The 15,376-nt window shown below is 34.0% G+C and overlaps 2 protein-coding genes across 2 annotated transcripts; both read right to left on the bottom strand.

Moving 5' to 3' along the window:
• Positions 1 to 1,023: 1,023 nt before the first annotated feature.
• On the bottom strand, positions 1,024 to 10,816 carry LOC131951046 (uncharacterized). Its single transcript, XM_059313317.1, has 9 exons — positions 10,702 to 10,816; positions 9,213 to 9,359; positions 5,473 to 5,560; positions 5,263 to 5,331; positions 2,492 to 2,570; positions 2,098 to 2,217; positions 1,867 to 1,940; positions 1,517 to 1,637; positions 1,024 to 1,151 (listed from the first exon to the last, which is right to left on the bottom strand). The coding sequence occupies exons 2-9, from the start codon at positions 9,263 to 9,265 to the stop codon at positions 1,024 to 1,026; spliced, it is 732 nt and encodes a 243-aa protein (XP_059169300.1). The 5' UTR covers positions 9,266 to 9,359; positions 10,702 to 10,816.
• A 2,581-nt stretch (positions 10,817 to 13,397) lies between these two features.
• On the bottom strand, positions 13,398 to 15,376 carry LOC131950966 (uncharacterized). The gene is made up of 3 exons (XM_059313203.1): positions 15,349 to 15,376; positions 14,655 to 14,725; positions 13,398 to 14,574 (listed from the first exon to the last, which is right to left on the bottom strand). The coding sequence occupies exons 2-3, from the start codon at positions 14,692 to 14,694 to the stop codon at positions 13,436 to 13,438; spliced, it is 1,179 nt and encodes a 392-aa protein (XP_059169186.1). The 5' UTR covers positions 14,695 to 14,725; positions 15,349 to 15,376; the 3' UTR covers positions 13,398 to 13,435.

Raw genomic sequence — 15,376 nt, 5'->3', positions numbered from 1 at the left:
ACATTGTACTGGTATGCACGGAGTAGAAATGATGGTGCATTGCTACACGTTGCAAAATTAAATTTAATAATTCGATTTCTTGATTAAATTCGTGCATTCGGTCTTAATCACACACTACTAAAATAAATGTATGATCGTTTTTAGGAGCTAAAAGTTCTAAATATTAATGTTATGAATTCTAGTAAAAATTCAACAGGTGTTGCGAAAAAAGGTTTCAACTAAATGCAAACATAATTCGTATTTTTCTACAAGAACTATCTGATAACTTATAAGTATTTAAAAGTCATGTCGTAATTTAAACTATAAAATTAATAAGGCAATAAATTATCCTACGCTCTATCAATAGAAATGTAAAACAAACGTCTCCGTTCATTTATATTTTTCACCATAACACACATTATTATTTAGATGACTAACAGACAATGCCGTAGTCATTTGTGCGTACAGGAAGATGCCAACCAACCTCGGAATTCTCGTTTTCATCACGGACTGCATATACAACACCAAAGACCAGGGTTACCTCGATTTTTTCTGAAAATAAAACAGCTGGTTTACTCTCTATCTCTGTTGCTGTCTCTCACGGTAGATTGTTTTGTTCAGATTTTATTTTTCTCTTTGTTAAAATAAGGCGTATTGGCCGTAACAGCTTTTATCGTCTTTAAATGATGCGTTAATTTTTTTGAAGATTGATACCACAATTAAGTTGGAATATTATTTATCTAGAGAAATTAGCAATGTGTTTTAAATTGCTATACAATGTAGCTTTAGTAGTATAATTCAAAATTATAATATATTTATTTACAAACATAACTTTAAAAAAAACATGAACCATGCACTACCCTGTCATTGCTTATTTTGAAATTCGTACTCAAGTCATATTTTGCAGATGAAGTGTAGTTCATCTGTTTCATTGACCACGGTTACCCCTTGAGAGCTAATCATAGGCTATACTACAGAGATCCCAACTCGAGACTTTCGGGTTAGCAGTCGTAATTCTTACCATTAGACCACACAATACCCTGGTTATCTACCAACCTGAAACCTCAATAAAAAAAGACCCAGGGACGTTTGTCCTTGTCCGAAATCAACGAGACCTTGACCTGACACACTCACTTGAATTAGGTCGCCGGTTTGCAGATTAAATATACCACCTGTCATTAATTTGATTGTGTTTAAAAATTACGGCACCTTTTAAAAACAGTTTAGAAAAAAAAGCCTAACAATCCATTCGCTTACAGTAATATTACGAAAACTATACCAATAAAAGCATGTTTTTGTAATGGACATTGCAAAACATTTTGGCTTCCAGAAACCGCTGAACCTATTTCATATGATCAGACTTTTTAAACCATACGAAGCTAATAGATTTATCTTGTTTTTTATTTAAATGAACAATTAAATATGATAAAATCTCTAGCATGAACCATAAAATCGACATAGCAGCTATGATTTTGTTAATTTGATTAACATCAAATGTAAATGACTAAACATTAGTTGTTAATATAAAATCACCTGCCTGTATTAGCAGTTTCCTGGCTGTGTGTACAGTTGGCACAAGTTGTGTGAACAGTTCTCAACAAGACACCAGATAACACGGGGCTGTGGGCTGAGTGACGGTGGACGTACTGGAACCACGTCTGGAAAAAAATGTTCAAAATTTACATGAACATTGTATACTAATATGTATTTCATTCATGATTGTTTCTCGACATTCTAATTAGTACATTGAAAATGATTTCTCCGAAAACGATTGTAGTATTTGCGAGCGAAGTATTTGTTTGAGGAAAATAAAGAATGCTCTATACTGCATACACATATTTTAAATTAATACATATACAAAATATTTATGTATAATTTGTATATTACCTGGTATGTGAAATCTGATGAAGACCTAGTTGTATTAGGTGTGAAGTTTATGTTGCTATATATGTAGTATAAACCTGTATTGAAAAAAAGCAGATTTTTTATTTTTATTTAAATTTAAGAAGCAATAGATTAAACTAAGCATACATGTGAATTCCAGTATTTACAATTACCAACAAAAGCAAATGTTTAATATGGAAACTATCACGTGTTAATAAAGAATATTTAACCAACCAGAAAATACTATTTTAATTCCTTCTTGTGTGATATTTACACATTTGCTGTGTAGTGGAAGTCCTTTTGAACTTTGGTTTACACACAGAATTGAATGCTGCGTCGAGCTAAATGTAGGATCTTACGAGTTGAAAGAAATTGATTAGAAAAAGAATTTTTACAAATTTAATATTGGATTAGAAGTCAAATGCTCTCCTTGTGAAACTAAATGTAAAATGTTAAATGTTTTTAAAATATATTTCCCGTAATAAATAGTGTAGCGTATAGATAAGAATCCTACGTTATTTATAAATCAATTGTATTTTGATTGCGTAGGTTCACATTTTACAATCTTCTGCTGTGTAAACTATTTAGAAAAAATTGTTTAAATTTGCGTCAGAACAATTAACCCTACCTGTGGAATTTTCTGTTCCCGGGAACCTGGGTGACGGTCGAAGATGGGCGTTAGCAAACACTAGAACTGATTGGTTGAACTGGGAGAATTGAAAAGAAACCACTTATAAAACATGTATTTGACAGTTCTTTAAAGTTTCGGGAAATTAAATAACGTTATTTAATGAGAAATATACATCTTTAACTTTATTAAAACAGTATGCATTTTAATGCATTTTAATCCCTTAAAAAATTCAATACTAAATAACTGTATTACATATTTAAAATAATAATTAAACTTTGTTTAAACTTTTATATGAAAAACAAAACTTTTTTTTGTTCTACCAGTGTTTATAATAAACCGCGAGTGATCTCCCCTAAAATTACTCGAATGTTTTTATATAACACTACGGGGGATGGCAACTCAGGATATAGACATGATTTTTAATTTTTTAAACTTTAAAAAATAGAAGAAATTAAAATAGTAGAAAAAAGAATTGCGCATCAAGCGAACGTCAAGCAAAATGTTTATAAAAGTGTGGAATATTATTAGTTCTATACAGATTCAAATGCGTTTTTGAGAAATCGGAAATAGCGTAAATTACTACTTTCGGTCAAAATTTGACAGTAGGTAGAAAATTAGATATTTTACGTACATGTGAAATTTCATTTATCTATCTGAAACAGTACTCAAGTTATAGGCTTTTGAAAAATTCAAAGTGGAAAAGTTACACTTCCGGTTATTGGAAATCGCTCAAAGTGGATACGGATCTAAGATTTTGATAAAATACTTAAATATAAAAATTTCATTAACCTTGCTGTAACGGTTCTCAAGTTATCGTGTTTATAGACACACAAACACACATACACACAGACAAAAGGGCAAGATTGCAAAACTATATTTTTCTAACTCTGGGAGCTGTAAAACGTCGAGATTTGCAAAAATCTTAATTTATTTATTTTTTGCACGATTACAAGACTTTCTCTATTCGTATATTCGAGACAGTAAAAAGGTGAACTTTTTGAATACACGGTTCATATTCTTTTCTTAAACAAAAATATGTTTTATTACTTCCTGCTGCTATATAAAGAGATTGCTTAATGTGTAATATGCATTTCTACACTATTGGGTACTGTGATGACGCAAGCTTAAGTTATAGAGGTCTAGTAGAAGATAGCAGAAAGTTATAGCGTAGTTAGGTAGACCAATAGAGTCCTTGCAAACACGCGACTTAAATCACGTGAAACCTGCGTCCGCCGCCACAGTGGTGTACATCGGACGTAAACACAATCAGCTGTTCACCAGCGCTGGACGTGTTCACCAGCGCTGGACGCGTTCACTGTATGTAAAGAACCGCCCCCGCGAAAAAGGAAAAATAAATTTAAAAACTTGAAATCTTTGAAATTGAAGATCCTTATACTGTTATTGACAGTTTCGTGGATAATATAAATATGTGGCCGAAATTTCTAAATAAATATTCTGTTAGTAATACTGTTTGCGTTTAGAGTTTAAGTAGACGAATCTGATCAAATGCAGTTCTCAATACTTTGTTTCAGGTAAGGACAGTAAAATAATAAATTTCATTTTAATTATAAAAGATAACGATTAATAAAACCAATATGCTCGAGCTTCATAAATACTAATAGTAAAAGACAAAGTCAAAAGTAATAATAAGAATAATAAGATCTAATAGTAGGCCTAATAATAGTGAACGCGTCCAGCGCTGGTGAACAGCTGATTGTGTTTACGTCTGGTGTACACCACCGTGGCGGCGGACGTAGGTATCACGAACGGACGTGACGTCATATGAAAGGACTCTATAGAATTACTGGGTATGACGGGTCACGTGAGACGGTCAGATGACCAGAGAAAGGAAGCGGTAGGGGAAAGATGCAGGAGTTAGAATGTAGGTAGTAGTAGGGATGATCATGGGAGTGTGTAGGGAGAAGTCAAGTAGTAGGTGTAGTTAGATAGTGTTAGTAGATTGTCATGTGTTAAGGCGTAGTTATGGTAGGAGTCGATTTGATGTGTAAATAAAGAACTGTATTATATTGAATTGGACTTTTGTGTTGATTCAAAACTGTACATAAGGGTACATAAAAAGAGGCGATCACCGTAGGAAGAATATATTATGTATGTGCATTACGGAGCATTTCAGTTATATCTTTATAGAATCAAAATTTCTACAACCCTGCATTACATTTGGTGGTAGAACTGCCACTATCACATTTGGTGGAGTAACGGTTTCTTCAACTTGAACCCTGACAGGTACCAAAAATAGCGTCTGTATGTAGTTAAGCTAGGTCATTTCTCCATTGTACTCGTTGTTTTTCGTTGTTGAAATATTCATATAGCAGTTTGAACGTTTCGCCTACTTACTCACTTTACATTTACAAATCCTAGTATTTAGTATGTAGGTCAATGTTTATTTTACTCTCACGAATTTTATTTCTATTTTAATGTTTTTCATTAAAGTCAAAAGTTATATTCTGATTTAAATGTTTTTATTTCTTAGCATATCGGCATTTTTTAAAGTTTATCAGCAACAATATAGATTTTATTATTAAACCTATACGTTTATGTAGATAACAGACTGACAATAGTTAATTATATTTTTACCAAGCAACATATTATATAGATTTGAAAACAAAAAAATAAAAAGTAACATTAACAAAGAAACATTTTATAAAGTAATTTACTGTAACAATTTAAAATCGAAAGCAAGTCAAGATAACTGATTTTTCAACAAGAATGAGACACATTTTACTGCTTGTTTAATACAAAGTACTCACGTCCATGGCTTCACTATACGTGTAACTGTCAGCGTACTTCGACAATATTAACTTTAAATTGTATACAGGCTGAAATAGATCTTACATATTTTACTTTTTTTTTTAATTCTGAGAAGTACATATATATATATATATATATATATATATATATATATATATATAACTTATTTTTATGTATTTATGTTCGATTCTATCAATTCTTACATTTACCTGAAAACTATGTTTCCTATAAAATAAGCTGCAGGAAAGACAAAACGTTGCAACAGTAACAGAAATCAAGGTAAAAATGATAAGGTGCCTGAAACAAAAATAAATAAATAAGTACATTTATTTTTTCCTTTGTGTATCTGTTTGCTTGTGTGCGTATGTGTGTGTGCGTGTATGCGTGAAGTGCTGTTATTTGCGTGTATATGTGTGTTTTTATTGTTAGCGTTTGTATGAGTATTTTTGTGCGTGTATGTGTGTGTTTGAATGTGTGTATATATGTGTGTGAAATTCCCTGCTTCTTTAAGTTAGACATAAAGACATCTACAATCTAACTAACACAATTTGCTGACATAAAATCCACTCGTAACTTATCCGTGTTTTTATTTGCTAAATATAAATATGAATTTACTTTATAGTCTCCAGAACTGGGTGAATGCCAAAATTACAAGTCAATGAATGGGGAAAAATGGTGTAGACGTCATGTAGAGGTTAGGGTGGGATAAGTGTATTCTTCTAATTCTAAGGGGAAGCCTGCCATACGTTATTGTGTGGAAGGAGGGATATAAATGTGGGGGTGGGGGGGGGGGGGTTGGGGTGTGAAATGATAATAGGAACTATATTATAATACCGAATATCTTATTATGTATGTAAGATTATACAGATAATAAAATTCTGACGTGTTGTTCTCAGATAAACATAACGACGCTCGTAAACAGGTTTATACTCTAGAAAACATGAGAATAGATGTTTGTGTCCAAGAAGTGATACTTTTAAATGTTATTCTGTTCGCATTGTTTACGTATCAGTTTTGTAAACATAAAATGTATTATTTAGCTCGTAGCCTACTATACGCGAAGTAGAAAATTTCATTATATTATTTTAAAGCAACAGATTTTCTTCTTCTTTTTCGTTCTTAATGGACACCAGCGAGTTGTAGAGAATCCTTCTATCTATCGACATGAATAAAATTAGTTTTTGTTTAAAATATTTTGACTTCATAGCGTCCCTAAAATAGTAATAAGATTTAAACTTAAGCCTAATAATAATTTTGAAATTTACTATAGATAGAATCAATGTTATAAAAGTTGCAAATCCAGAGAACTATGAAATAGTTTAAGGCCATATTTCTATTTATTTTCATCAAGCGTAAGTTATAAACCAATTTTTTTTTTCGTAAGACATGCATTGATTTGCTGTACAGGTACTCAGTGATCGATAGTCATTTGTTTAAAAACTTTGCAGATAAAGTTTATAAATAAAATGATGCTATTTTAAACCACATTACCTTGTTCTGCCATTTTTACTTACTCGTATACAGAGTATAGAGGAAGTATTTTAATCGTGCACCAAACGCACCTGATATTTTGACCGTTTTCATCGTTTTACTTCTCAGCACTTCATCAAATATGAAGTACAGGGGACTTATTTTAATGGGGCGAAAATTCTTAATACAGATTTATCAGAATTTCGGCGTTTTACGCGTACTCGAGTCGGAGACACTGGGCTTGGGAATTCTGTCCGTTTGTGTGTATGTGCTCTTCTTCTTCGTTCTTAATTTTTAGTGTTGGAAGGATCGAGCCTTATCTGCCAGGGGGTTTGAACTCGAGATTTTTTTCGAATACAACCATTAGCTTTTGCCGACTCGACCACGCTTCCATCACATTTAAGAATACGTGTCAACTATTTATGCGCCATTGAGGCCATTGACTCCGATTTCAGCCTCCTTTTCTTTTTGGATTTGCTTCCATAGCCTTTGTCCAACCAAGAACAAACTACAAGGCAGCAGTTTTTTAGTTGTCTCTCATAGAAAAGTGGCTGTCCCCAGCTAACGAGCCTCATCTGCCCGAGGGTTGGAACTCGAGACTTTTCGGTTTAGCAACCATGTGCTTTAACGACTCGACCACGCCGACCCCTTCTGTATGTATGTATGTGTGTCTGTGAACGTAATAACTTGAAGACCATTAAAGCTAGGCTGATGAAATTTCATACATAAGTATAATATCATATTTGTAGGCATGTATCAAATTTTTAGCTATTTACTAGTTGAGTGATTTTTCAGATAGATAAACAAAACTTCACATATAAGTAAAAGATCTAATTCTCTGCCTTCTGTTAAATCTTGAGTACTTTCCGTTGACTGGAAGTAATAATTTACGCTTTTTCAAAAAACGAATATGAATTTATAAAGTACAAATAATATTCCGCACTATTAAACAGATACTAGCCGCCGTCGGTATCCGTTAAACGTGAATTATAGGCCTATTTATTTTTATTTTTATACGAATTTGGAAAAAAATAATTTATAAAGTAATTGTTCGTCAAACGCAACACTACATGTTGAGATATTAGTGACAAAGCTAAAACAATATTTAAAAAAATGTTAAGTCTTATAATTTACTGAAATTGAGACATTAAAACTAATTGCTATTTTAATAAAACAGTTGGTCGCTCAAAAAATTTCCTACACATTTAGCGACCAATGCTTTTAATAAAGAAAACTCTTTAGTTGTATATATTTATTCCCCTAATTTTTATTTATAACTAGTGTACTGTCCCCGCGCGTTGCCGCGGGAATTGAAGAAAGTCTGTCGAAATATATAAGAAGATTTTCATCAATGCGTAATCAATCATATATTCCTAGACACCTGACCTTGTTTTCTAAACCTGAGTTATTTAAATGTAATCAATGCCTGCGCTTGAATCATAAATACCGGGACACGGGTTTACCTACACTACCGCATGAAAACCTTGAGTGTGCGTTAATCACTCACACAAATAATGAGATAGAACACACTTCGGTGACCGCCCATTTGACAGTGACGTATAGGGGCGCTCTCTGGAGCCCCCGATTACACTACTGCAGAGGCGACGCGTACGGCCCCTGGCTCCTTAAAACTAAGATAGGCGCCATAGTGCTCACAGGATAACCCAGATCGCCACATAGCATCCTGAATTTTTAAAAAATATTTTTTTTTTGCAGGACCCTTCCCTGAAGTGTTCTAATCAACGCCCCAAAGTTTCATGGCGATCGAATAAATGGTGTGAAACCGCAATCGACTTTTATTTTTATATACCGTTATAAAGACAAAACAAATCGAGCCCTGCCGGTGCGCCACCCCTGCGAACTTGAAAATATTTTTTGCGCAGAAACCTCCCCAGGAGTATTCTGGAGTATTCTCAACATCTTTCCAAAGTTTCATAGCGGACGTGTGCAATTCACTTTTATTATTTTTATAAACCGTATAGAGAGAGAAATCGCACCCTCCAGTGGCGCCGCCCTTACGAAATTAAAAAACATTTTTCAGCAGAAACCTCACCTGGAGTGTTCTAATCAACTCCCCAAAGTTTGATGTCGATCGGGGAACGAAGTGAACCCGCAATAGCCTTTTATTTTTATATACCTTTTATAGAGAAAAAACAAATCGCGCCCTGTCGGGGCGCCACCCCTGCGAATTTGAAATATATTTTTTTCGCAGAAACTTCCCCAAGAATATTCCCAACAACTTCCTAAAGTTTCACGGCGACGTGATGAGATGTGTAGTAATGCATAAAAGACAAACACACACAAACACATTGCTTTATATACAATATAGAATATATATATAGATAGATAAATCATTTTTATATAATTGTTTTACTTTATATTTTATGATTTATAGCTGTATTGCAGACAATCTTTGAAATGGTGTTAGAAAATGCATATGTTTTAATAAACATAGACTGTATCTGTGTTTAGTGCTTACCTTGCCTTGCTGTGCTTAAATAATAATGTTGATAAATTTCGAAGGGATTCCATAATCGTTATTTAACTTCCATACATCTGTGCGAGGTATAAAACCTCTTCTCAAAATCAGCTACGTTGTGTAAAGGGTGGGCTACTACACGACTAACTGTGGAGGAAGTGCGATTGTTTGGGTATGAGAGCGTACGTGAAGTGAAATTTAAGTAAATAAACAAATTACAAAATGCGATAAACTGTTATAGTTTTAAAACAGATGAATATGTTTACTGGAGTAATATTTGTCAAAGTCGTCTGTGTTTTATATTAGCAAATTTACTCTGAAACATTGATTAGAGGTCATGGACATCTTTGTCTGTGGCGTTGGCATACTGTATTTGAAGTTCAGTATAATAGCTATGACCAAGAAATATGCTAGAAATATTAATTGAAAATCATGTTTTACCTTCGTACGGTATTTATTCATCTACGGCAACATCTCACAGCGGCTAAATTACGAAGAAACCAATACTCATAGTCGTAAGTCAACGATTATACGCATGTTGTTAGTAGTTGGCGTATTATAATTGACGATACCAGACTGGTCCAAATTTCTAAAACGAGACGTTCTCGACCTCTAGAGCATTTTGCTAATTCGGCTCGGACTGCTTGCAACAGATAGACGCGTGATTTCTCACCGATTATGGCATTCAGTTTTCTTCTGGAGCGTCACTGGATATCCCAGTTTCTAATGTTCAGAGAGTTATTATTTGTATCCAATTTTGCAACATCTCCACTGATGCAGGGGTACCTACAGACCTCTGTGTCCTGTTTCATTTATTAATATTGTGCAATCTGTTCTTTTATATTCTTGGTAAGTTAATACTTCTACCTGGTTAATTTCAAGTAATTTCACATAATACTTTTAATTTTTCTTGTCGATAGCCCCAAACACGTGAACCATTCGAGTTTGTTATTAACTTCGCAACTGAAGGGTTTTGTTTCTCTTTGATTTTCATTTATAGAATGTTGAATTTGCATCTGGCAGTGGTGTCGAAGAATGATATCAGTTTGATCTTATTATTGGTAGAAACGGGAAAAAGTGATGATGTATGACACGATCATATACACAAGTTTGATAATTAAAATTCGAAAACAAAATATTTTGGTCTACTTTTTATACCGAGCTTAACAGGAGCAGCGTATTGATTTTACGGTCTATACGTCTTTCAATAGCCACATACACACCAAGTGGGCGATTTGAAAATTGTTTCATATACACAAAAAAACTCTATAATTAGAGTTTAGTACTGTGAAATGGTGCTGTCATTTTTAATGTACTCGACAACTTACCAAAATGCAAGTATTCAATCACCAAGCAATGTACAACGTAACAAAAATTTTATAATCAGTCATTTACATGACTGGTAGACGAGCAGTACAATTGTTTTATCTCACAAAAGTCAATTTAAAATGTATACAATGGTTTAAACTATTCAATGAAGTTTACCTACTTTCTCTTATTCATCGACTTTCTACTCCATTTATCTTATTGTGTTTTGTTACAACCGAAATAAGCGCAAGAAAATACATATCATTGAAATACTGGTTTACACTACCTTGTTTTCAATGCACGACTGTACGCAAATGCATGTGGCCTATATCTACGTTCTATTACGTACTTGATACGGTTATAAATAAAGATTACTTTTCTTAAAAAATCTATTTGCTGCGCGCATGGTTATCTAAGAGGGCCGTGGTTCCCAAACTTTTATGAGTGGCGACCCCCTTTTATCAAAAGTAAGTGACCCGCGACCCCCATATAAATGAAAAGTCTAAATTAGTAAGGACGTTAATAAGCACTAAAGTAAGATTTTCAACAATTATTCTTAATAACTATTTTAATGCGGTGAGTGAAATTACATGCTATTAACGCTAACCTAATATCATTATCATTATTTTATTTATTTCTTTTATTTCTTTTTTTGGTGATCGGCGCGGTCGAGTCGTTAAAGCTCATGGTTGCTAAACTGAAAAGTCTCTAGTTCGAACTCTCGGGCAGATGAGGCTCGTTAGCTGGGGAAGCAAATCCAAAAAGAAAAGCAGGCTGAAATCGGAGTCAGTGGCCTCAATGGCGCATAACCAGTTGACACGTACACTTAACTGTGCTGTATGGGGATCCTTTTCAACACTAAAATAAGAACCAAGAAAAAAAGAAGTTTTGTTTTTAATTGTAGAAGTGTTGAAAAACTATTCTCGCAAAGATATGTAGACACAAAATAAACTAAAACTCGAAGGGCAATCCATGACACGTCTAGGTATGAATGTTGCATACTACACCAAAATTGTGTGAGCAGGTTTGCATTAAACACGGTACGTGACGCGGGATCATTCATCCTGTAAGTCATCAAGAATGCTGGCAACATCAAGGTAAGCAGAGAAAGGGTAAGGTGTCAACGCAGATTCTTCTTCTTACAGCTCAGGGAAATAAAGCCGCAGTTCGTTCTCAAGAGATCCAAGATGCCCAGAAATCTTCTCTTTCAATTTTTTTTAAGAAAAGCAGGCTGAAATCAGAGTCAATGGCCCCAATGGCGCATAACCAGTTGACACGTATCCTTAACTGTGATGGAGGCGTGGTCGAGTCTGTAAAAAGCTCATGGTTAACAATTTCGAAAAAGTCTCGAGTTCAAACCCTCTGGCAGATAAGGCTCGATCCCTTCCAACACTAAAAATTAAGAACGAAGAAGAAGAAGAAAGATCCAGTTTTAAACCACGTTTTTATATTCTCCATGATATCTTCACAAAATCCCAACACTTGCTTATTATTATCTGAATGAATACATTTCACAAGGACGATCAACTGCGAATACGAACTCACGTCTGTTGATTCATCTACTTGAAAAGAAAAAAATTGTGAAACCTTGATTTCATTTAAGATGTGTTTTTTTTTTTAACATCTACGCTGAATAGTATTATTAGACAGAGATATTTGTTTCATCTTTACTGCACTGGAATCACTAGGAAATAAATTCACCATCTTCAACATGCAAGAGGGGTCGAAAATAGATAATTCATCTGTTTTATTTTCCTAAAGCTGACCTAAGGGAACCCACCGGTCAAATTAGACTACAGAACGGAAAATCATCATCATCAATCACAAAGATATTTTTACAGTTATATATCATCTTCATGAGTAAGCAAGGAGTTGTAGATCACGTCGATCGTCAAGTCGTTTACCAATACATTAGAGTGAATTATTTTAACTACATTTTTTCCTGAAAAGTGCAAGGTGCTTGTGTGGATTGTTTATACATTAGAAAGACATAATGAGGGCTTTTAATTCTGTCTTATTATCTTGGCATTTGAAAAATCTATTGCGTAAAATTAATTTTAGTCTATATAGAAAAATATCGTTTATCTTGTTTATGTGGACTGGATATGAACATTGAATTAATGTATATATCATTAAACGTATTCCTTAGCTGTTTCTAAAATATACAATGACAATAATAGTAGTCAATGAATTTAAAAGCCATTTTATTTTCGTGTAACATGAGACTAAAATATTTTAAATCACAGTAACAAATAAAATTTCACAAAAGCAATGTCAGTTTTAAAATATTACAGTTGCGTATTTAAATAATCTTGTTTTTAGAAAATATACAGAATGGTTAATAAGTGTGTGTACATATTACATAGTACAAAGCAGCAACTAGTAATTATCTAGTGCACAGAAACTCACATAAGGATTTATTCAGAAGCAGAACGTTGAAAATTTGTTGAAAAAAAATTCAATTTGAATTCCTTTAACGAATCTAACTAGAAAATAAATAGGGCTGCATCTTTAAAATGCTAAAGAACGTCGATTTTTTAATGAAACAATATACACTTTACGTTTCTCTTCCATAGTGAAAAAGAACAGTGAAAGTAAAATTGCATTTATTTGAACTTCTAAAATTTGATGAAAAACAGGAACATCACGGAATATTGAACCAACATTTTTAAAATGCACAAAACCACTTTAAGTGAACATCAATTAAAATTATTGAAAACTATAGAGCGATAATATATATATATATATATATATATATATATATATATATATATATATATATATATATATATATATATATATATATATATATATATATATATATATATATATATATATATAAATTATGTCAAATGCCATGAATCCGCCCAAGCCTCCAAAAAAAGCAATTTAAAAAGCTTTTGTGTTACTTTCTTTTAATTTTCGTTTCTGCGTTTTTCTTTACTCGTCTTTGACTTTTTCGCCTTGCTTTCCTCACTTCCAAAAGCAGGTCGTTCAAAAGAATACCTTTTTAGGAGGTTTGTTGCATCCTCCCTGTCCACATGCAAAGTGGGAGTACAAAACTTTTTTCTCTGCTCATATCCAATCTCACAACCACAATCTAAACTAAACCAAGCATCTTCGCCACAATAACTTTCTGTTTCGTTAGCTCCGCTGTGAGGATGCCACAAAATGCATCTCAGATCACTAAACGGGGCGTAGACCGTCGCACCACTACTGCCATTACATGTAGGTGTGGTGTACGTGTACTTTGTGTATGTCCAATCATATTTCTCTCCATTGTAGAGAGTACGATAGCCTTTTCTTTTCAATTCAGTTTTTAACTTTCCAATAGTTACTTGTTTTGGACAGCCGTGTGGATGAGAGACAATAATAGCCATCGTATCATCTTCTATGCTCGAGAATTGCCTTTGTAATATTCTAGAAAGTTCCATAAAGTAAGAAGACATTTTCAATTGCTCTTCAACTAAAGTCATATCACAAGTCGCACATGTAAATCTACACCAATCTTTCTGGCTATCGGCATCTAAAAGTTTACACCCTTGAAGAGTTTTCACCTCACTGTCATTTTGATCATACCCAAAAATACATTTGGTCTCTCGCACTTCACTTTCATCAAACACAACGTGGCTGGCTGTGAGAACTTGAAACTCCCCCCACACTTTACTGGGTGTGTCCGAGTGTTGACATTTGTCACAAGGACAAGTGCCCTTGTTGTCTTTCTCCGTATACTTGTCCACGTGCCACACCCTCCCCGTCCCTGTCCTCAACACGTCACTTCCTCTGTTGTTGAAAAATGGATATTGACCAGAGAATAAGTGAACAGAATCCGGTCTTTCCGTGCTTGTGTATTTTACTTTTAACATGACTGTTAGAGCAGATAAAGTTTTGATTGATTCCAGCACTGCAGCATCGCGGTATTTAGAGGGGAGATGATCCATGTTAATATCATTAACAGGTATGAAGTCGATATGACCAGGATTCTTCTTACAGTCAACACAATGCTTGTGTAAGTCAGCTTCACCTCCATGGCAGATCTCGGCTTCATGATGTCCTATGGGTGTACACAAAAATACAGTTTACTAAAGTGTCTTCCATTTTACAATATGCAAGTACATGTACTCACGTTCACACCTGGGATAAACTGATGTTCGCTCTTGTTCTGGTCTTCCATATTTACTTCAATAGAAATGCCGCTTTTCCTTCTACGACGATAAATTCAAAATTAATTAATTAACAACAAAAATGTAAAAAGGTAAGTGCATCTATATATATATAATTCTCTTCTGGGAGCCGTTAGAAAACAAGCTGCAAGCGCGCCTTACAGTCCCCTCTCTTCCTCTCTATCGCTACCACCCCCACCCCCACTCCCCCCCCCCCCCCACATGGTCTGGTGAGCTGTGGTTCACGCTGTTTACATTTTACAATCATAAAGACGGGTTTGGTGACGGCTATTAGGGGCAGATAATTTAGTTTGAAACGATTTTAAACTTAGAGGAGGTAACTAAGAGGAGGCTGCTTTCACGTGGGGGGGGGGAAGGGGGTTTAGTGTTTTTAAGCAAATATTTTCAGTGGCAGCATTGGTACTGTCGAATTCACAAATTATGAATTACTGAAAAGTAGAAAATAAAACAACTAAATAGCGGCGTATGATACGCCGCGGGTCGGCTCGTATGCTATTAAAAGATAGCGAAAAAATAAAACCAAAAAATAGTCTCTAATACATTATAATAATCTCTAATGGCTTTATTTGATGATTGGCAAAGAATGCTGAATACATAAAATCTTTCTATCTATCTATATACTAATAAAACTCAAGTTTGTTTACCTGTTTGTATATTTATTTGTTTTTTTTT

This window comes from Physella acuta, unplaced genomic scaffold, assembly GCF_028476545.2.
Source record: "Physella acuta isolate Inbredline_101_S28 unplaced genomic scaffold, ASM2847654v3 ptg000064l, whole genome shotgun sequence".
NCBI lineage: Eukaryota > Metazoa > Mollusca > Gastropoda > Physidae > Physella > Physella acuta.
This window is presented reverse-complemented; position numbering and strand designations above follow the sequence as displayed.